This window comes from Anser cygnoides, chromosome 2 (genome assembly GCF_040182565.1).
Source record: "Anser cygnoides isolate HZ-2024a breed goose chromosome 2, Taihu_goose_T2T_genome, whole genome shotgun sequence".
Lineage (NCBI taxonomy): Eukaryota > Metazoa > Chordata > Aves > Anseriformes > Anatidae > Anser > Anser cygnoides.
The window spans coordinates 70,934,551-70,958,284 of NC_089874.1; the positions used below are offsets into that span (position 1 = coordinate 70,934,551).

At 40.2% G+C, this 23,734-nt stretch overlaps 1 protein-coding gene and 1 long non-coding RNA gene across 2 annotated transcripts in view; one reads left to right on the plus strand and one right to left on the minus strand.

The window, feature by feature from the left end:
• ELOVL2 (ELOVL fatty acid elongase 2) overlaps positions 1–23,734 on the plus strand; it is a 48,932-nt gene that overhangs the window by 8,441 nt on the left and 16,757 nt on the right. The window contains exons 2-3 of the mRNA XM_013190493.3: positions 14,233–14,296; positions 19,974–20,161. Coding sequence (XP_013045947.1) covers positions 14,233–14,296; positions 19,974–20,161 — 252 coding nt within the window. The remainder of the gene's footprint in view (positions 1–14,232; positions 14,297–19,973; positions 20,162–23,734) is intronic.
• On the minus strand, positions 979–8,577 carry LOC106041855 (uncharacterized). Its single transcript, XR_010829417.1, has 4 exons — positions 8,190–8,577; positions 5,638–5,770; positions 2,894–3,006; positions 979–1,003 (listed from the first exon to the last, which is right to left on the minus strand). It is a non-coding gene; the product is annotated as an uncharacterized lncRNA (long non-coding RNA).

A 23,734-nucleotide genomic window follows, 5' to 3' on the forward strand; every position in this document is an offset into this window, starting at 1 on the left:
GACTAGGAATACTTGCATTCCTTTTTACTTGCTTACTTAATTCTGTTATTGTATGTTTGCTACCCCACTGCACATGCAAATTCCACACACTTCAACAGAGGTGTATGTTTCTTGCTAGTCTGTTTCTAGGCGAAATGCAAGTCTTCTGTTTCCTTTTTTTTCCTGTAAACCCTTGATACTGTGATATTTAACTAGATTTATCATCATCATCATCTTTTCCACTTCTGTCAGACATGTTTTTCTGACAAATAATTTCTCTGTGTTTAGTTTGCATTCCCACACCCCACCTCCTTTTCTTCTGGGGTAGACAACTTCCCAATCTCCATCTTTAAGGATAGATATAGTGATACTTAAATCATCTTAAATCATCTGCAACAGCTCTAGATAACATCAATGCTACTTCTAACTTGTCACCTAAAGTGAATTATTACATTTACTTCCAAGAACATGTAATTTCTTCAAAAAGTTATTCCCAACAACCCACATTTAATGCAAAATAAGGAGCGATGCTTCTCCTCCTTTGAAGTAGCAGTAAAACTAGAGAGGTTTGGAGCATCTACTTCACGTGTTGGAAAGTTGAGCTCATGAGGATATTCATTTTCTGGAAACTAGTACCAGAGGCTTGATTGGTGCCTGTGATGTATATCAGGTCTCAGTTTGGGCTGACCTTGCCAGCAACTCCTTTTTCCTCTGGACAGCTACCTGCCACAACAGGGCAGCATTGAACCTCATCTGTACTTAACAGTTAAGGGACCCAAGGTTACAAGGATTAGAAGATCAAAATTAGATGATGTTTGTTAAACTCATAAGCTTAAAATCTGTATGATTTTAAGTTTAATGTATAGATTTTAGTTTTATAAGCAGGCACTTTGACCTAAAACCTCAGGTTTCTCTTCCAGAGTGAGTTATACTTACAACTAACTGTAAAGTTTCCAGTACTTGGTTATGTACCTACCTGGATTCCTTACGCCGCAGTTAGATGGTTTTCTACTTGGATAATGACCTAGAAGTGAAATTGAAAGGCTTTGTGCATGTTGGAAGATTAAGGCTGAAACTGTAGAAGCTTGGATCTGGACTCTAATCCATGGCAGCACAGTACAAACACCTTCTTCTCCCTCCACTCTTTCCCTTCCCTTTCTTCCACTTACATCCCTATAAATCATTCAGGAGAGGGTCTGTGCTATTGGGCAGCAACTTGTCAGGAAGTAGCTTAGCAAATGACTGCTGAACAAGAACAACCCGTTTCTCTAGTGGGCAGATAAACTAAATCAGATTTTCTTCACCCAAAGTAAGAACGAATCTGTGAGTTGAGTGTTGTCACTACTAAGGATGTGGTTAAAACAGGCTACAACAAGGCCTGTCTTACCAGCCTCTGAGAATAATGGAAAGAACACATTGTGGCATTTTTATTCCCATACAGAACAAATCTCTTTTATTCTTAGCCTCCCACACTCCAGCATTTTTCAGTACCTTTCCCTTCTTATAACCAAGCTCTGAGTAAGGAAGAAAACTGGCTGATTTCTTACAGCTGGCGCAGCTCTGCCATTTCTCCAAGGCCAGCAATTAAAGCACCTGTAGCTAAAGACACTGCTACAAGATACCCCGAAGCACTAAGCTATTCTGCCAGATTCCTTCATCACAAGTTTTGAAGAGAAATTAAAGTATGAAGGCTGCACTCCTGGCAGTGGGCCTGGTGAGTCTGGCCAAGGAGACCAATACACCCACATGGAGCTCTGACAGTCTTGGTGGCACTCAGTGGCTAGCACAGCATTTAGCCCCAAAGTGATGGGTTATAGTTATGCAATGTGCCATCCCCCTCTTAGATCTCCTGCTTCTTTCAGGTCTGCTCCTGTATGGCAAGAAAATGTGAGTATCTCCTGGTGAATACAATGTGTAATTCAATAATTTTGATGTATTTTGCCTTTGGGAAGTTAGCCCGGTCTGACTGTATGCTGATACATACAGTTTTCCACAAAGGAAATAAAACTGAGTAGATTTCATCTCTTTGTCTAATTTAATCCTCACAATAAAGCTATTAAGGCGTTTGAGAAACAAAGCAAGTGTACAGGCATTACTGTAGACATGTTTTTGTGGGTTTTCTGACTTACAGGCATTACTGTAGACATGTTTTTGTGGGTTTTCTGACTTACAGAGGTCAGTGATAATCTTGATTTACAGGTATTTTTAAAAATATAATTCTAGTTTTACTGTGGCAGTAAAAAGTTTGAAAGCCTAACTTTAACCTCTAGAATATGTAACTTTAGGAACTTAGCATGTTAGCTCAGAGGGGCTTTAGTATGGGAGATCTATAGTAACTAGAGTAGTTACTACGAAGGCCAACCAAGTATATGAACATCTGATCCAATTCCAACTGTGCCAGTAGACAAGATTACTGCCCTCAGCACCTTTGCTGCAGGTCTGTCCTGTGTTGTTGCACATATGAGTTTTGCTTAATTTATTTAACTAAGGATGAGCCCAGTTACCAAAGAGCTCCTATTTGGACAGTTCTAATTAAATGGCTGCACTTTAACTGAGACATATAGCAGTTGTACAGCCAGCACTGCCAAGAAGTCTGAGGCATCCTACGCTATAATTGTGTATTTGCTCCTAGAAGTTTATATACTTAAAATAGTATCCTGTACACATTCAGTAGCAATAAAAGCTTTAAATTACTCAAATAGCATGAAAAAATAGTTGTGAACTCCAGAAATTCATAGTACATTGACTGTATATACTGTACGTAATTAAATGTTGTAAACAAAATGTACTTCCTTTCATTCATTTTCTTATGTACAGTATCTTTAGCATTACATATATTAGAAGTATATTTTACCCTCTATATCCTGACAAGGTGAATTCCTTGGTGATTTGGGTTGAAACAGGTATTACTTACATATATGCATATAGCTGTCAGTTTTTCCGACAGCTCTCAGACTTTCATTTTTGTTATGTGCTTCACAGGCTGTATTCAGTCTTCTGCCGCTGCTGTCCATACCAAAAGTGTGCCTATAAAGGGAGTTAGTATTGTGGGAAAAAAAAGTCTTAATTAAGCAATTAATTAATAGTTAAGATTTTACCAGTTGAGTTTCTGACTTGCAGTTTTCTAAAGGGCTAACGACAATTGTCTGTCAAGGAATTGAAGATATATAGAAAAAAATCTTAAGTTTTTTTCATTTTAATTATTTTAAAAAAGAGAACCCCACAGGCCGTCTTTTAAGCTTGTACTGAGGAATGAGAATTTCAAACCACAGGGGAATACAAGTACTCCTGATGTCTCCCCCACCACCACCACCTCTGCTAGGCAGATGCCCTGCAGCACTGGAATGAGCTGCTGAAGGAAGCCAGGTAAAACCCTTCGGTACTGGAGAACCCTGCTCAGGGAACACATTTTAGAAAATCTTTTTTTGATCCTCCCTGCCTGCAACAGGAGGGGCAGGCAGTCCCTTGCACATTAATGCCTGTCGTGGGGACACAGGGTTACATTGCAGACATCTAGGACAGCAATCAAGAAACCTACTTCTCAGGCATAGAGTATCCTTTGTCTCACTGTGCTGCCAGGACTGTGGGAAAACTGAAGCTTTGGCCTTTTTTTTTTTTTTAAAATAAGGTTTCTTGTCCAGCTAGCCATGAGATCCTGCAGAGAGGCTTAGGATCTGCTATTCATCCTCAATCTTACAGTTTGTTACAGTGGAAAACTGTGAAAAAGATATTCACAGTGCTAGCAAGGACATGTTTTCTGTCTGTCACTTTTGCTTTCTCCAGAAAAGGGTCCAAACACACGCCAAGTACAAAAAAATAAAAGCCCTGCATGCATTATACTAATGTACAAAATAATCTTCTCGGTAGTGACAAAATCTGAAGTTAGTGAGGAGGACAAAGTTGTCATGATATGGCATGCCCCAAAAAAGTGAGCTCCTTGTAAGCTTTTTACCATAATTTTTCCCTACCATTCCACTTACTACCTGTCCCCATCGTGTTTATTCATTGTATGGCTCTAAATTTGGGGTGCTGGCTTTTCACTGCAAAATCTTTATAATAAGGTATGTGGTGTATGTGGAGCAGAAGCTGTATATGCGTGCAAAGCTTTGGGGAATACTCTGTTCTAAAAAAAAAAAAAAATCAACCTGGTTAATCCAAAGCCCTCCTTGCTCTGGTAGAATAAAGTTATTTTCCTGTGCTTCTTAAATTGCAACTGTCTAGATTGCTCTTATACAACACAAATTGACACACTACCTATTCATTAAGTAGCTTGGTTAGGCATCATCTATTAAGTCTAGCTGTTTGGAAGCAGATACACTGGACTGCTCAGGCTTTCATATTGCTGATGTAAAGTGAATTCCAATACTGATCCGTCTTCAGTCCCTTGTAAAGCCAACAAGAGCTAAAGAGAGTAATAAGGAAACAACTGTAACAGAATTATCCTCTCTGTAAAAAAAACCTCTGTGTCTCTTTGCTTGTAACTTAAGGACCTTCCTGCTCCAAGGGAAACTTTCTCTTATTCAAGCCAGGACCAGTTCCAAAGTGCTGGTACTTTGCCTAAGAAAGCGACTTATTCACTCAGGCATAAAGGGGGAGGCTGAATTTATTTTATGCTTTCATTTTTGACTCATTTCCTTTTAGTTTATTCTCTCACAGTCATACAGCCTTGCCACTGTCAGGAATCATGCTCCATCTCAGGTCATGCTGTCATTTTTAAATCTGGTTGTTAAGAGCAAAGGAAAAATGAGATCAATAGTTGCTACTGTTTTCTGAGGAACTGACAGGCCACATCTGAAGTCTCCCTAGAGAAATCTTCTTTAATTACAAGTTAAGCTGATGTTGCCCTGTGTAGCAGGTAGAATTGTGTAGGATTACTTTTAAAAGGATTGTACTGATCTGCTCTGGTGACAGTTTCATTTCGAAACTCTGATAACAAGCAAGTGGATGGATTTTACAGATGTAGTTTTGGGGAGTGTATATGACTGACGTATTACAAAGTGGGCCACAGCAGTCACCTTTTCTTTCCACTCTTCTTTTAAAAGAAGATACGGTCTATTTTGAGCACTGTGATTGCTGTATTTTATTTTAATCATTATTTAACATGATTATAATGAATTGAGAGAAAAAAAAAGTTCGAAAGTTGTAGAAGGGATATCCTGCAAGCAGTGATTCTAGAAAGGGGATTTCCCATCCTGGAGAGAGTACAACCACTCAGCATTTTAAAAGATATAGCAGTGAAAAACGCATGATAGGCTGCACACTTTCAAGTAATTAAATTATAAATTGATGTTGGGAAACTCAATAATTATTAATTGGTTCTTAAAACACTTTGATGCTAACCCAAAAAAGTGTGGTGGAAAAAAAAATCTAAGTTCCTTTTCCTTAAAATAATATTTTTAAGCAATAAATATTACTTAAAGTAACTAAACAGATGATTATTTAAAAAATTGTCTCACAATGACATTACAATCTGACAGTAGCATGGCTAATACAGTCAATAAGCCAGGCTTACCTTTCTCTGTGATAAATTAATACAGTATTGTTTATGACTGCTAGCAGGCTGAATAGTCTAGAAGCAAAGACTGATGTCTGAAATAGCTTATTACTTGCTTACAGGATTTTCATGATAAATTGTTCTGCCTCTTAGGGCTTACTCACCTTTGGCAATGATGGTGCTTGGACCTGATCCGAGTCCTGGCAGAAGCCATAAAGCAAATGTTTCTCCACCTGGGTCCTTATTCCCAGATGTGGGCTGAGCAGCTGTGGCACTGAGCAGGACTGCAAAACCCTGCTGAAAAGAGACTTCTTGTTAAGACATAAATAAAAATCCCAAAGCAGAATGAGCCGAAGAATTAGTGCCATTTCTCCAGAAGCAAAAAAGCCTGGAATATGTTTGCTCCTCATCTGGAAACAGCTCAGACTCCTGAGAGAAAACACATTTCTTTTCTAGAGCCTCCTGGCCGTAAAGGCCTTTCACGCAGACTCAAGGGGCTCACAGAGTGACTACTTGTGATGGCAACCCCAAAGTCAGGGAATCTGGTTTCAGGAACTTTATGCTAAGTACAACGCAGCACAACTCCGCAAATATAACCCCATTAAAGTGGTACATGCTGGTCTTGTTTTTTCTTCCTGTATTATTATAAATTTAGTGGTACAAGGTAGAACTTAGTATTCTACTTCATTGCAGATAGAATTTAGCATTTTCAGAAAGACAAAAGAACTGTGATGGTTTGTGAAGACTTACAGTACAAGTGCTAAAATTCAGTGCTAAGCAAGTGTTACTTGTTTTACTTAAAACAAGTATTAAACCTTTTGGAAGAGGGAAAAAATAAAGCAGAGTATTTTTTATTCATTAGGAAGTGAGAATGAAAGCACACAAACGTTTAGCATTTGATCTTCGTTTTGTGACCTTCTTTTTTTTAAGGAAGGTGAGTGTTGGGAAAGCCCAAAAGTAAATTATTTTTTCCTCCCCCCTCATTGCATTTCAAACATGATGGAGCACAGGTGTGCTGCATGAAATACCCAGCATAACTTACCTACTTGGGTAGATCTCCTACCCTGAGCTGAAAGCTGAAGTCTTGTCTGAAGCACAGAAGCCTCCTTAAGCAGGTGGCTGTCCCTTTTTGCTCCAGCACAACCTGCTGCCTGCAGGAAAAGCCAAGCCCAAGAGGTGTTTTCCTTCCTGCTACTGGACACTATGCTTAGACAAACGAGGGAGATGGGGAAGCATGCTGCATTCCCCATCATCAAGCCCCCTTCCTCACCTAACACCCCTATCTATTCTTGTTAGGCAACACCATATTTTTCAAATGCAGTGATGAAGGTACATAGCTTCCAGCTACAGACCTTATTAGGCACAGATTTTTGTCCATGTGAAGAAAGGGAGGACCGAGAACTATGATTTGGATGGCAGCACTCCTCTCCATGATTAACCATTGTCCTCAGTGCCTGGCAGGAGCCCCTCACACAGCATGTGTTTTGGGAGGACAATGAGCAAGGCATGCTCAGTGCAAGTGCCTCGTGAGCAGCATGGCAAAGCTCCACCATTAACAGAAAGTGGCCTACTAATGCTCTGGGAGTAATTCCCTGTAAGATGTCTAAGCAACAGCTTGTTAGAAGAGCTGTGTCCTCAGTTTCTTATGTAGGGCACCCAAACACATGTTCCACAGAGGTGGATGTGGAAGTTTCTCCACCATCAAGCCACAGAACCACCTGCTGACACAGTGCCATTATAGGCACTGTCCAAGGTGCTTTAGAACCAGCAATACCCCCAAAAAACATCTGGAGAAAAGAAAGGAGGGGTAGAAGGGGTTCTCTGGATCTCTAACTCCACTCCTCGCAGTTTGCTACAGAGCACAGATATGCTGGGGATGTAATTTCACAATACAAGACCACATCTTATCATCCTTATTCCCAAACACCAACAGGCACAAATACTGCAGCCCTCAATCCAGACTGGAGCAAGGAACATACTTTCTGAATCCTCTTCGTTGTCTTATAGAGAGATTCCCTTTCATTTTAAGCTTTTTTTTTTTTTTTTAAACAAGCCCACTCATAATGAAGACAGTTTACAATAAAGGTAATTAGCGAACAGACTACACCCAAGACTCCTTTGAAGATTTAACCCTCCCTTGCAAGATGATTTCAAGTAGAAAAATGCAGAACTAAAAGTCAAGGTGGTAATGAAGAAATTCATTTTGCTGTGTAAGTAGCATCTTTTAGCATGCTCCTGGAAACTAAGCCAAATGTTTTGCTTTGGGCTTGGCACAGGTGATGCTGGTAGCCTACTCCTTTCCTGAAGACACTGCTAAACCAAGTGGTAAATGCCAGCAAGGAGCAATAAAATAAGAGAACTGTTAGACACAAGTGCCCTCACTTGGAAGTTTTGAGAAGAGAGGAGAAAATAAGTAAAATATTTCAGAAAAAAAAATCTGTAATTCCAAATCTAGCTATCTGGGCAGCCCAATTGCAGTAAGTGCTGAAAATAAAAGCCTCTGTCTACAATCAGCTAAAACTGCACAGCTCTGTACCTATAACCACATATTGAGCTGTGTCTTTCCACATTTACCAATCTTTGCATTATTACACTCATTTTTCACATAACAAATCATTAACTGATCTACTTATTGAGGAAGCCACTGAATACACAGCATTTTCTTGCAGGCAGCATAACCCAAGCAACTACCAAGGCAAAAATCTGCAAGCCTCACCTTCCTGTTACCTTTGTACCCTCAGGAACACCACCATCAGCTCCGCTTTCTCTGTGATGTCTAAATCAGCCCAGGAGCTCAGCACTTTTGGCTGTAATCACTTTCCAAACAGCTGTTCTCCATCTCCTCTAGAGAAAAGGTAGAAGCCAGCCTATTTGATGACTCAGCTCCCCCACTAACTTAATCTCTCCGATAACCGGCATGTCTGAAAGTTACCAGGTTCACACAGGATGCTAACATGCATTCAGCCATTTCCAAATACTTGCAAAAAATGATGCTCAGATGCAAAGATATTGCCCTCTTTGTCACAAAAAGTGCTGAACTTGGTTAATAGTAACTGGAAAATGCCCAGGCATTTGCACGTAGGCATGCAAGCTTTAGCAGTAGAATGGAGCATATAATGTAAAGTGTGAGAAAATAATAGGAATAAAATATAATCTGGTTGGAGGATATTGAAATTCAGATAAACTGCTTTCAAATAAAATGTGTACCTTACAGAAATCCATTAGAAATACTTTATATTTCTCAAGCAGTGTTATTTGTTGTAACTTTTAAGATGCTCTTGAAATTCTTTAAATAATTTATTGTCCAGAAAAAAACAGCATCTTTATTTCCTGGAGCAATTACAATTTCTTGTGAAAGCTTTTAGAAGAAGGGTGGTAGAAAGAGAAAAGAAACACATGAAGACTGCTTTTTGTTTTCTGTGCTAAGCTGGAACAGCCTTCTTTTGTTTGTTTATTTTTCTCTACCATACTGTATTTTTTCAAAGAGATTTTTGCATTAAATTAAAATGCATTACACAACTTGCATTTCTGAAACAAAGGTACAGATCTCTCTTTTCTTGTAGCTCTAAAATAACTATATCTTTAGATGAAGTCACCAATAGTTCTCTCTATTAATCATTTTTTATTATCTTCTGCAAGACAGGAGTGTTACCAAACATTGTTCATGTATTACATGGGCACCACTCTGGACCTGGATCACTAGCAGAACTTTCCTTCCTGCAGTACTGCTTGTCTTGGGTCACTGCTGTTGCACTGAAGTACATTCCTTCTTAGGACAATACAGTTACAAAATTCTGCTGGCTTTGCAAAGCCAATTGTTAGGAAGGAATCAAACAGCAAGATTGTTGTGCTAGCAAACACACCCTGCATGGATGCATCTTGCATTGACAAAATAGTCCTCCAGCCAGCACAGTTTATCACAGTCAGAGGGCTGTGCTCTTCCTAGGAGCTATGGCAGTATTTCTGGGCTGATTAAGTTTCTGTGATGCTAGCTAGCCCTTAATCTTAGTCAGTCATCAGAGTTGACTGAATGTCCCAGAACATGGAGCTCCAAAATTACCATATCAAATAAAGAGTCCAGTTTCTGCTTCTTTAAACAATTCATCTGAAGTGCTAAAGAAGATCTAAGATAAGTTCCTTTCTAGCTATTTTGTTCCTTCCCTCCCTGCCTCCCCTCCTGTCTATCCATTGGGAGAAGTGGCAGTCATCCCCCAGACTGCTGCCTGTTTCTCTCTTGAGCTCACTCCGGCTTGTTCTTACTTTCAGTGAAATTATCTAGCAGTCAGTTCCATATGCTAATTATAAATTGCTTATAGCAACAGTCAACTTCTGGATGTCTTGTCACCAAATTTCATTTAACTTCCCCCTTGTTCTAGTGACACAGCCCATAGCAGCCTCTGACTCATCTTTCTGCCTTCAGCTTCATCTGTCTGTTGCTTTCCCCTACAGATACAACACAAATCATAAAAGATGAAGACAAAAACCTAAAAGGTGGTCTGAAACAATCTTTTGATGAAGAATTGTCCTGCATTACACATCTTTGTTCCAGATTAATTTTAAATCCTCCAAGCAATAAAAAAGATAATTCATTTTGTGAGCAGTTACACCACAGTCCTGAGATTTATCTTAGCCTTTTCTTTGCTTCATTTCAGCCCATATTGCAGCCATTCTGGAGCCAACACTATAGTTTTCCACTGCTTGTTTAATACTTGGCCATTCAAATATGGGCAGGCATCTAAAATTGTTTCCTTTAAACATGCTGATAAATTCTGATTAATTCCATTAGTGCTCAGTAGCTGACTATTTATGGAGCAGAAGTCTTCAGGGAATTAAGGAAAAGATGTCATCTAAATAATAAGAAAGAAATCACCATACACTTAATATATATATTTTCTATCATGGTTGTTTCAAATATCACATTTACTTCCAAAAGCTGGATGGGCAAGCAGAAGCTGACACCTACTTCTGTTTTTTGTTTGAAGCCTGAAATGAGATCTCTTTGCCTATAGAGTGCGTTAGTTTCTGCATAGCTGTGTAAGAACAAGCAACAAATTGTTTTGGATTTTTGAGATACTAACTGATATTCCAAGCATTTGCATAAAAAAGATTTCCAGACAGTGTAAGAAAGATTAAATGCAGTTTACTCATCTGTAGGACCTTTATTTCAGAAAGTGATTTAAAATCCACATAATCAAACAAAAAGCCTCACAAACCTACATCAGCATGTATGCATATACTTAAGAATTACCTTTTAGTTGTATTTCAAAGTTATTCTCTGTAATAGTACTTTATGCACACAAAGAATGTTTTGAATGTAAGTTCCTCATCCCATCTCAGCAGATCCAGTATTGCTGTCTCTGAATTTCAAGGAGCCTTTAATTTTGGAATATCAGTCTTTAGAATTCTCCTGGTTACAGAGACCCCATACCTGGGAGCAAATTCTCTTTCCAAAGGGTTTGTGACAGCAGCCAAGAGGATCCACTTTGGGTGGGTTTCCTGGCCTGTTGGTGGTCGTTCCTCTTCAGTCTCTCCCAAAAGATCAAACAAGTTAGTTACTTATTCCCATTTCTGTTCTAAAAATATTGAAATTCATAAGAAATCTCCATGTTGCTTTATCATCACTGGCTTTATTCTCCCTCCCCATTTTTCCTCTTGGGTGCTTTGATCTGTTTGAATAACCTAATGTGTTTTTTGTAGGTGTAGGTAAATAGATCTTCCACTAATTTGTCCTAGTCCTTCCAAACTGCTAGCATTCCCAATGACAAGAGCAGTGTCCTGTACAACAGAAGGAAAATCAAGAAACACACATTAATCTTTAGCCGTGTAGCTGAAATACTTTCACCGGTAAAGGCTATTACAGTGATTTTCCAGAGAGCATTGAGTTCTCAGAGCATGTATTTTTGTTCAGACTGGTTTTATTTGCTTTTCTTTACAAATACAACTGATCATGTTGAGCAAGACGTTTTCATCTAGTCTGTCCAGAGGCAGGAACTATTAAGGACATGTTCTAAAGTCCAGAAATACAGTCTAGTCTTTCGAAGACATAGAGAAAGTTCCACAGAACTTTCTTAATAAGCACCAAAGAAAGGTGACGGACCAGTCATCTAACTTTTTTAAACTAAGAATATTTTTTTCCAAAATATTAGTACTAGTGTTCAGAATATAAACAAATACATCATCTTTAACAACACTGTAAATCTGTAAGACAGCCAAACAACTTTTTTTTTTCTTCCTGTAAGGTAAAATAAGTTGCAGGAGAGTTAAAGGGGAGGCAAATGTTGGGTCACTTTAAAGTATATTTATTTATTTTGCTGTGCCTAGTAGAAAAATTTCTACTCTCAAATGACGTATGAAAAGCAAACCAGACATTGAATCAATCAATTGCTAATTAAGGTAGAGTGGAGCAGAGTTGGGAGCTGGTACAAGTCTCTACTGAGTCATTTAAGCACACACTTAAGGAGGTAGATTTAGCTTTAGACTGTATCATCTACTCAGTGTGTTGTTGGTTCATACTAGCCAGGTGTAAGAGGGCAAAAGTCACAAGTCAGATCAATCAAAACAGTAACCTCTGCAAAAAGCCATCCTGGTAATTTTTTATTTTATTTTTTTTTTAATCTTCATTCTGCTCTTCCTTCTTAGTGATTATTCCACAATTCTTATTCCTCCATCTAACTGGTAGAAGAAGTCAGCCTAGAATTTCCATTTAAATGCAGCCTAGAATAGATTTGTCTACAGAATTTAAATATAAAAGGAATATACATGGTTTATTACTTTATTCCTGACATGTAAGATGTGCTTATATAAAGTAACCATGAAAGCAAGTAGCTTTGCATGCTCATTACTACAAAACATTTGAATCCATTAAAGTATTTTTTCCAAAGCAGTCTCCTAAGTCTAAACACACACCAAAAAAACACCAAATACATGAGTAGCTCAGTTTCATATTAATGCAGGAAGTGGGCAAGTCACAGAGGACCAGTAAAAAGTGGCATTGCCCAAATGGCAATACCTACACCATGAAATGTTAGCTGACGAGCTGCATAGCTGAAGGTGTAAAAATGGAAGCAGATCTTTTGCACATCCTGGAAGCAAAGTGGCATCCTACAACAGAAGGCATTCTTTGGATGCCAAGGGGGTTGTCTGCAGCCAAGAAAACACCCTTCCCCAGAGCCAGCAGTCAGGACAACTTCCTAAAGTCTGGTTCAGTTTCTTCAGTGCTGTGAAGTATGAAGTATCACGAATCAGTTTCCTTCTCTCCTTTTTCAGAGCAATTCCTGTCTAGTGTTTGTTGATTCCTTTCTGTTGTTGTTATGCTTTTTGAGTGTTTGCTTTTCTTTTCTTTTTTTTTTGTTTAAAGAAGAATAAAAGAAAAATACTTTTTTTTTTTTTTATGATGGTGGTGTATTTTTCTAAGATAATGTGAACACAGCAGCATTTTGGAGAAGCAGTTTTGCAGCCTCAGATGCTGCAAAACCTCTTGCTCCCTAGGAGGTCTCAGCTGTACCTATGTATTCACATAAAAGCTGTTCACATTGAACATCCTGATGACCAAAACTTCAGAGGGGAAGAAACACATGGGGCTTGGGAGGGCCAGCAGCTTCTCCCTGCCCACACCACAACCCAGTGCCTGGACTTGTCAGGGTGCAAATGTGGCTCTTCAAAAGGCAAATGTGCTAATGGAGGCTGCAGCCCAAGCTGTTGTGAAGATATCTGGCATTTGAAGGCGCACACAGCCCTTGGCAGCTCTTGCCTCATGGAGATGCTCGTTGTCTCTGTCTTTCTCCTCAGTTTGGCTGCATTTGCTAAGTGCTGAAATTGATTCATCAAGCACAGGAAGGAATTGTTGGAAAGCACAGAGGAAGAACCTGGCTGAAGCCAGACTTGGGGCAAAGAGCTGTTCAGGCACCAGTGTGCAGGAAGCCGCTGCCCAGAACCAGAGTCTGGGAGGAGGTTATTTTGGAGAGGCCACCACATGTGACTGAGGGAAGGCCTGCATTGGTCAGGGCTTAGCTCCCAACTCAGTCACCAATCGTCACAAAAGCACTGAGCCTGCCAGCTTAGCAGCTTCATTGGCTTAGACCTCAAAACACAAAGTCTCTGTAAAATTCCTCCTTTTCCTGCCTCCCTGCATGGCCTGAACGTCATTACTGGAGGCCTGGAATCTCCTGCCAACTTGTCCTTAGAACTCAGTGCCTCATTTAGCAAAATCTTAGTTGGCTCACCCCAAAGGTTTCCCTCTTTAAGAGCAAAGTGTCAATATATTCAGCTCATATGCTGTCACTAGCCCGGTGATAGCCATGCAGCTTTGTGAAGCTTACCAAAGCAATTGTCAGATCCTCTCTACAAAAAGTGATTTTAGTTGAAGAAAGAGAACAAAAACAAACAAAAAGAACATCTTTACTAGAGAGAAAATGACATTCATCACAGATGGATTTGCTGTGCGGATTTTACTTCACTGTTTACTTCCACACTGTTGTATGGCTTTTACTTCATTAGTAAAACCTCATTTCAGACATGGTTCACTTTCTAAAGAGTTCTAGAGTTTTGGCACTGTTTCCAGTAGTGAGGCCTCTATTCATTAAATTCATTTTTAAAGATTTTTTTTTTTTTCAGAATACCTGGTGTGTCATGCCCTGGAAATACTTAAGCATCATGACATGCTCTTTGCCAAATTACTCTTTACTTATTTTTGTATTTTCTGTGTGAGCCATGAGATAATGTTGTTGTTATATGTCCTTTTTTTTTTTTTTTTTTTTTAGGAGCATCTGAAAGCTTTTGACCAGGAAGTAAATGAGTTTGTGGACTATATGTTTGGACCTCGGGGTAAGTTGCTCCACCTATAGCCCTTTTAGGAAACAATGACTATCCAGATTACAACTCAAAAATATTCTGGTAATTAGAAGCAGTCAAAATTTTCTTTCTGAATAATTTCTCATTGAAAACTATGAACTAGGCAGAATCATGATATTTGCAGGAACACACTGTTATTCTAAGGAATTTGTCAAAGCACCGGGCTTTTAGAAAAACAATATTTTTTTGTTTTGACTGTTTGACGTATTATCTATGATACAAATTAAAACTAGTCACAAGTTATACTGAAGGTGAAAGAAGAAATGAAGGTGATTTAAAAAAAGATACAAAAATCACTGTATTATAGAGTCCTTTGATTCTTAAAATATCATAGGATTTCAACTTTGTCCTTAGAGAAATTAAAAAAAAAAAATCTTTGATTTTTCTGAAAGTGGAAGTTTGGAAGTTCTGTTTTGGGATTGATGATTATTAATAATCTAGTCCTTGTTTGGTCCTGCTATGTAGCAAATAGCCTAATTCAGAAGCATGCTCAGCACAGTAGCAAGAAAGGGCTCTCAGCACTCTGCAGGATGACATCCAAAATTTCAGTAAACCGGTAGACAGTGTGAGAGAACAAATACACCCTTCTACTGCCTATTCTTGCTTTCTGAAACAGTTTGGATGAGAATAACTTGAATAGTTATAGTGCTGGTTTAGCAGAGCTTGGATGTGCCTCATGATCTGTTAGGCCTGGAAGGGGTAATAGTTGTGCCAATAGTTAGAGCCAGTGGCAAAAAAAAATGAGGTAGGACCGCATAAAAAAGAGAAGGGCTATGGCAAGGAGGGATAGGGCCAAGCAACTAAAGTAAAAAGTAAGAGAGGAGCTTAGAGAGCAGACCCAGTCTTCAGGGAAGGACCTTGTATGGCCATCTTGTTGCTGGTAAGCCTGTGTTTAAACAGTATTCAGCACGTCCAACTTCAGGAATAGCCCTGCAAACTTTGCTCTGTGTTTAAAGCCAATATTGCTGCCTGTGGAAATATGGTTATGTATTCTCATTTTGTTGCAGTAGTATCCTCTTGGTCCCACAAACAGTTCATGCTTCATTAGGATGACAAGGAAAAGTATAAGTAACATTCTTAAAACCAAGAAATGCTCATTTTTCGTAGCTGTCTGGCTGAGTACAAAATATTTCCTATCATTTCTGCAGTAGATGTGAAGCTTGAAAGAAAGCTTTCTAGTGAAAAGACAGTGAATAGTTTGGGAACTGCAGCAGAAGTGATTAAAACAGATAGAGTAGGTTCGTCTAATTAATGGTTTCTACAGCAATGCATTTTATTAACAAACAACTGTGATGACAAGCGTATAAGTACTACTATTTTATTTTTAAATCAACATGATGTTCTCCTTCATTCCTCCTTCCTCCTTGGTCCTGGCCAAATTGTTTGAAAGGACCAGCTGTAATTAATCCAATGCAGAATCCCACACAGATCCCTGTGGACTTTTATAAAGCACTTTAGTTAAGTATTATGTATAATACTTGCCAAGTACATTACCATCCCTCTCCAGACATCAATGCTGAAGATAGCATTTGTCCATGCCTCTTCACCATGCTTTTTTCTTTGGAACTGGTGGTATAGTGATGCAGTATCATACATTTCATAAGTAGCAAAGCTCCCTCCAGTATGTTTAAATACATAAATAATTCACGGTAGACTGCAAGCAGTTTTAAATTGGATAGAATGACACCACAAATGATGATCTAATGAATTCTTGAGAGCTTCCCCAATTGTATAAGCCCAACAAAACGTTCCTCTTCTTTCTCTCCCCCAACTTTCATCCACAGTACCCACTTAATTCAGCAGCAAGGTGGCTTAAAAAGAGAGATGCCAATGCTCCATTCTTTCAAAATCAGTCCCACATCTGTGGTTCGTATTTGAGGTAGCAACCCTTGAAATAATGGTGCTATTATACTGGTTGTAGTTATCATTACCTGGTGTGGCTGAGGCCACAGCAGGAGACAGAAAGCCAGGCACTAATTCCTGGAGGTTCTCTCTGCTCACATTAGTAGCTAACACAACTGCAGTACTACACTACTAGAATAAGGGGTGTGCTATCACAGATATGAATTTGATTTAGATAAAGGCCTCTTTTGTGTCTTTGTTCTCTGCTGCCAGATAGACTTTGTACATGAATCTACCTAAAATTTGCTTTTGACCTAACAGACCAAGTCCCTTGGTTCAGGGAACAGAAGCCACATACATGCCCATTGGTTGCATCTCTTAATAAGAAGTGGTCTTACAAAGTGGTGTTGGTACATATTATTCTGGATAGGAGTTTATCTAGGTTCAGGACAAAATGAGAAAGAGTGAAATAGCTATATTGTTCTGAAAAAGAACATTTTTCCAGGGCCTTCACGTTCTACAGAGTATTGGTTGGAGTATTGGTTGGAGTATTATCAAGGCAGGGTCAGGCTGGATTTTAGGAAAAGGTTCTTCACGGAGAGGGTGATCGGGCCCTGGGACAGGCTCCCCGGGACAGTGATGACAGCACCAGGCCTGTTGGAGTTTAAGAAGCGCTTGGACAATGCTCTCAGACTTATGGTTTGATTTTTGACAGGTCATGTGTGGACCCAGGAGTTGGACTCGATGATCCTTGTGAGTCCCATCCAAGTCAGGATATTATATGATTATGCAAAATTAAGGAATACTGAATTACAGGAGCTAAATCTAGTTAATGGGTTGCTTTTTTTTTTTAATCTGCCAAAGAAGCAGAAGTGGTTGAGAATAGATACATTATAACAAAGTTATGTTAAAGTAATAATCACTCTTTCTGTAGTCAATTGAATATAAACAGTAATAAAGCATTGGTACAAAGCCATCTACCCTCAGCACCTGAAAAGGTATGAATCTGCTCAGACACCATTTGAATTTTCTCTGACACCAATCAGCCGAAGCTATACAGCAACGTGAATCAAAATGTTTCTAAACCTCACTGATAAAAGCCTGATATGTTTAAAGAGCTTATGAGGCTTGCCACTCATTTCAAAGGTGCCAAGATTTCACCCCAAGGGTCTAGCACATCGTGGCCAGTGACTGTGAATGAGCTTATTCACAGAGCAACGAGAGCTTGGGTGCGCCTGCTCCTTTCTGTGGTTGTTGTCCAGCACTTCCACACTCTGACTTTATTCACTGCCCTGGTCTCAAATTTAGATGCTGTGTGGGTTCAGCAGTGTAAAAATAATGCTTTCTTCCATTGACACTGTGCCTTTATATTACAAGAACACAGAGTAACCTAACACAGAGTAACTGTTGGTCTCTTTTCTTCTTCTGATAACCTGTTTTTTTAAAAATACACTTCCCTTCATCTGCCTTTCCAACACATAAAAACCTCCCTCTTCTTGTCATTCAAGGAAAATTGAACATGGAAACAGAACAGTCAGGATCCTCTGGCTGCTTTTGATAAATCATTTTCTGCTAATAACTGTCCTACTCTTCAAGGTACCAAGGTCAGGTTGGAGAATGATCAGTACAGGAACAAGTTTTAAAATTTCTCTAGACACTTGAAAATGAAATTGTACAGATCTTAAAAATATTGGACTTGCTGACCTGAACAAGCACAAGGAGCTCTGCTTTTGTGTGGATCAGGCCACATGCTTGTGGCCACTCACAGCACAAGTGAAAAACAGCTTTCTGAGGGCATACTAGGGCAGCATTTAATGCTGTTTAGTTTATTTTGTATTCTTATCTCTTCCAATTATTTTTCCTCTTTGAGCAAATATACCATTTAGTTATCTGATGCCAGTTGGCCTTTGTGCAAATAACCTTTATGCATGAAATATTGCAGTCCTCGGATGGGGGGATCCTTTTTAGAGAGCAGTCTTGCTGAAACAATTGCTTTCTTCATCTTCATTTAGAATACCAATTAAATAAATCAAACCTTTATGCTCCTAAAACATATGCTAGATCAACATTTGTGCACACAAGCTTTACCTGTCCTCTGACTCGTGTGTCCTGTTCATAGCCCATATGGGAACAGAATCACCTCAAAAACACCCATTCCACAGCTTCCCAAATGTCTCGTGACCTTCGAGAGGGTTGTTGGAAGCATTTACTCTCACACTGAAGTGATCTTAATTAGGCACTGAGATATGAAGACAGAAAACAGGCACTCTGGCATGGTAATACACACCAAAGCAAAGCCGCCCTGAAGGAAGGGCTGTGCTTTGCAGTAGGTAGTCATGCTTTCACAACTCTTTTAATCCTATGCCTCTCATCTTTTGGAGAGAGGAGCTGGTTCTTAGGAGTCCAGAAGGGAGAGTCAAAGCCAGGAGAGCACTGGACTTCCACAGTAACTCAGGTCTCATTGAAAGTCTTTCCTGCAAAAGAGCTTACATCCCATGTGGAGCCCAAATCCATGATGAGTGTTACAGCTACTGCAATGGAAGCAAGGTGGGAAGTGGAGGGAAATGCTAGTGAGAAAGAAAGTTCCATTAGCAGATTATTCTAACTCACTTAAAATCTCACTTTACTTATATCTCTCTATATATTTCTGTGGAAAGAATAGTTGGAAAGAATATGGTAAAGTAAAATTGTCACAAGCAACAGTTTTTTAAACACTAAGGCACATTTGATGTGTGCAATATCCATTGCCCAGTCCCAGGTTGAAAAAGTAGTAAAATGTTTTTTCATCCACTGTGAACACCTTCTCTTCTGTTACAGTTTTTAGCCTAACGTTGGTCTTTTAAAAAAATAATTAAATAATTCAAAACAGTTTCTTAGAGCAGAATTACTGTGACCTGCACAGTAGCTTCTCATTGACTTATTTCTTCATATACTCCATAACTCTTGACAGATTTGTCTTTCTGAAAAACTAGCCATGTTGCCACTTGCGTTTCTCTTAGGTAAATGTCCAAAGATTATTGTTGTAAAAAATTAAATCTTCCTCTATCTTGGAAAAAAAAAAAAAAGAGGGAAAAAAAACATTTGGTCGTGACATAGAGTTGCTCATAGGACAATGAAATGGTGCCTCCAGATTGGCATGCAGAATTAGGATTTGCTCATATACACTGAACTATCTGATTACCGCCGATGAGATTACTTGTGCGAATAAGGCAAGCAGGATTTGACCTTAATATTGCATTTCAGGATCAAGCAAATGGAACAAAAACTATGAGAAAGCAAGCCCTTATGTTAGCAAATATCTTTGATAACCATCAAAGTAAACATTTGCTATTTGCTATTTGTTTTTCATATTTAATGTTTTTGAAAAACCCTCTCCTTGTATAAATGTTTTCTAGCAAATATCACATGCCTTCATACATATGTAACAAATGCAGAATCAAAATAGTATAATACTGTCTTCAAGCTGTCTGTCCCTTGAGCAAGTCAAGATATGGTTTAATTAAGTTAAAACATTAATGAAGACATACAGGAATTTTTTTCCTCTTTTCATTTTCTGTTTCCTGTTAAAGTGAGGAGATATAAGTGACTTTAAATTATTAGGGAATTTTATGCAGTTTTCACCACGCATTCTGTGAATTAGTATGCCATTTTTGGGAGGTAATAGTAATGAATAGCTCTTAATGTGAGCAGAACACAGCAGATTCCCTTTAGCACTTTTTGCAGATGTTTTTCACTGTACAACCTGCCTTATTTTAACAGTACTTTACTGTAACATTCTTAATTGCTTGCTGCATGCATTTCTTTTCAGATTCCAGGGTTAGAGGATGGCTACTTTTGGATTCTTACCTTCCTACATTTTTCCTTACTTGTGCGTACCTACTGTGCATATGGCTAGGCAACAAGTTCATGAAGAACAGGCCTCCGTTCTCCCTCAGGGCTCACCTCATTGTATATAACCTTGGGATTACACTGCTCTCCTTGTACATGCTCATAGAGGTAAGTAAGTGTTCTTCAATGCAGCGCAGCTGAGAAAGGTGAGCAATGTACATTTTTTAGCAGAAATATCTTAGATAGTTTTGCTAGGAAATTTGACATGAATGGTAAATTTAAGTAAATTTAACATCAAGAACAGTCCCTAAAAGCACTTTGCAATTGGGCAATGACTTGTAGAGTACCTTCCCTGCTTAGGTTTCAGCATGTTTCAGCTGTCCTTCCTGAGCTACAGTTCACCCCTGAAGACAGTTGACTGCTACTATGACAGTGTTTACAAGCTTGAAGATGAATCTGCAGCAGTTGCTGAGTTCAAACATGCCTACACCTTGTTATTCAGCATGCGTAAAAATTCCCAAGAATTGTTTTTTATTTGTATGACTGCCTGTGAAGTGATTGTTCTTTGTACAAATACCCATATTTAAATGCGAACAGATTCATATATGAGAGTAAGTACAGATTTATTTATGGTGTTGGCTATTCAATGTTATTTTTCTGCTCTCCTGAGTACAAAGCTTCCATCATATAGTCAGACAGTAGAAACATGAAGTAGCAGGCATGATAAAAACCTGCCACTTCAGCCAAGAGCAAGTCCTTTGGGGACTTGGAGGCTGAATATGGTCTCACAGATTATTTTCTGAGCGCTTATCAAGAAGGAACATGCTTACAGAAATCAGGTTCTATTCATAACCAGAAGGGAGGTTTGAATGCATCTGAAAAGTTCTGTAATAGCAAAGGATTTGAACAGCATTCCTCTGCAAAGATATGTGTTTTCACCTTCCTGTAGGAACAGAGCTGGCCTGAGAGTCACTTTAAGACTTTTAAGCGTGAGACTCATCCCTCCAGCACCCAACACCTACAGGCCTTGACTGATAACAGGGCAAAGACCTGGTGTGCTGAGGAAGGGAACGCAAGCACAATTCAGTCTCTTCTCCTGTAAGAGGATGCATTTATTACTGTGTTTCAGCTCCATTCCCAACTTTTGACATTTGCCTGACTGAATTCAGGTACTGGTTTATTCAGCTTTCCATTACAAGGAAGGCTTTTGTGGAATAATCCTAATTCCCAATGAGGCCCTTCCATTATTCCAGTATCATTTTCTCCCCCCTGCCAAAACTGTAGCATCTCCAACTGCTGACAGTGCTGCTTTGCTTGCGCAGCCCTCACAGCATTTCTTGCTTCCTGGGCTCTCAGCCACAGCAGCAGTTTCTGTGAGAAAAACAAGGACTGACTGTTCTATCAACTGGACAAGAAACTTTGTTTTGTCCAGAAGCCAAACAGGACCCCAAAGATTTCAAGTTTTAAATTAATTTGAGCTAAACACCAGGTGAGTGGCCAGGTCAGAAGGCCAAACAGCAGCTTGTGCAAAGGACCAATTGTGCTACACAGTGCTTTGTCCTGGTCAAAGCTCCAGCTGGCTTCCACAGTTGCTCTGGGTGTCTCAGAGTGCGGGATGAGGCTCAGAGCAAAGGAGAAACAAGCACAATTGCTGGAAGGTTTGATGACTCTGTACTGATTTTCCTCCAGAATCTAAATCAGCACTTCAGTGTTTAAATCTCCATTCTGCTTGAAGGTATATGGATAGCTGTCTTTGGTAGTAAGACTCAACGGAAATGGTTAATTGTATAGAAAACAAAAATACCACTCCCTTTCCCTTGCAGTTTGATTTGGCCTGCCACAAGTAAATGAATAAGCAAACAGAATTTTAACAAGTCTTATATGAATTGAGTTTTTTTTTTTTGCCACCTTCATATAGGTACAGGTGGTGTTTTCATCTATCTGTGCAGTGGCAGGGAGGGGTACCGAGAGGACACGGAAAGCCCACCTGATTAACACGTGGCTCAGAGGCTGGTGCCAACACAGAAATTTTGTTTTTTTTGACCATGGGGCGCTTTACTCGGCGCCCAGCCTGGTGACCGCAGACGGGTCCCACCTATTTCTAAGGGGAAAACGGATCCTAGCCCAGGAGCTGGCAGGGCTCATTGAGAGGGCTTTAAACTAGGAAAGAAGGGGGATGGGGCTGAAATTAGGCTTGTTGGAGCTGTGCCAGGGGGAAAAATGGCAAGGCCAGGGAAGAAGGCCATGGCCCAAATGAAGTGCGTCTACACTAATGCACGCAGCATGGGTAACAAACAAGAGGAGCTGGAAGCCATCGTGCAGCGGGAAGGCTATGACTTGGTTGACATCACGGAAACATGGTGGGACCACTCTCACGACTGGAGTGCTGCAATGTCTGGCTATAGGCTCTTCAGAAGGGACAGGCAGCACAGAAGGGGTGGTGGTGTGGCTCTCTATATTAGAGAGTGTTTTGATGTTGAGGAACTCAAGGCTGGGAATGATAAGGTTGAGTCTCTATGGGTTAGGATCAGCGGGAAGTCCAACTAGGCAAGCATCCTGGTGGAGGTCTGTTATAGACCGCCGAACCAGGATGAGGAGACGGACGAGGAGTTCTACAGGCAGCTGGCAGAAGCCGCGAAATCATCAGCGCTTGTTCTCATGGGGGACTTCAACTTCCCAGACATATCCTGGAAGCACAACACAGCCCAGAGAAAGCAGTCTAGGAGGTTTCTGGAGAGCGTGGAAGATAGCTTCCTGACGCAGCTGGTTAGAGAGCCTACCAGGGGAGGTGCCCCGCTAGACCTTCTGTTCACAAACAGTGATGGACTGGTGGGAGATGTGGTGGTCGGGAGCTGCCTTGGGCAGAGTGACCAGGAAATGGTAGAGTTCTCTATTCTCAGCGAAGTCAGGAAGGGGACCAGTAAAACCGCTGCCTTGGACTTCCAGAGGGCAGACTTTGAGCTGTTCAGGACAGTGGTTGGCAGAGTCCCTTGGGGGGAGGTTCTGAAGGGCAAAGGAGTCCAGGAAGGCTGGGCACTCCTCAAGAAGGAAATCTTGATGGCTCAGGAGCGGTCTGTCCCCACGTGCCCAAAGACGAGCCGACGCGGAACTAGACCGGCCTGGCTGAGCAGAAAGTTGTGGCTCGAGCTTAGGAGAAAAAGGAGGGTTTATAATCTTTGGAAAAGAGGGCGGGCTACTCAAGAGGACTATAAGGATGTTGCAAGGCTGTGCAGGGACAAAATTAGAAAGGCCAAAGCTCATCTGGAGCTCAATCTGGCTACTGCCGTTAAAGATACCAAAAAACGTTTTTACAAATACATCAACACAAAAAGGAGGACTAAGGAGAATCTCCATCCTTTACTGGATGCGGGGGGAAACTTAGTTACAAAAGATGAGGAAAAGGCTGAGGTGCTTAATGCCTTCTTTGCCTCAGTCTTTAGCAACAAGACCGGTTGTTCTCTGGATACCTGGTACCCTGAGTTGGTGGAAGGGGATGGGGAGCAGGATGTGGCCCTCACTATCCATGAGGAAATGGTTGGCGACCTGCTACAGCACTTGGATGTACGCAAGTCGATGGGGCCGAATGAGATCCACCCGAGGGTACTGAGTGAACTGGCGGAGGAGCTGGCCAAGCCGCTTTCCATCATTTATCGGCAGTCCTGGCTATCAGGGGAGGTCCCAGTCGACTGGCAGCTAGAAAACATGACGCCCATCTACCAGAAGGGCCGGAGGGTAGACCTG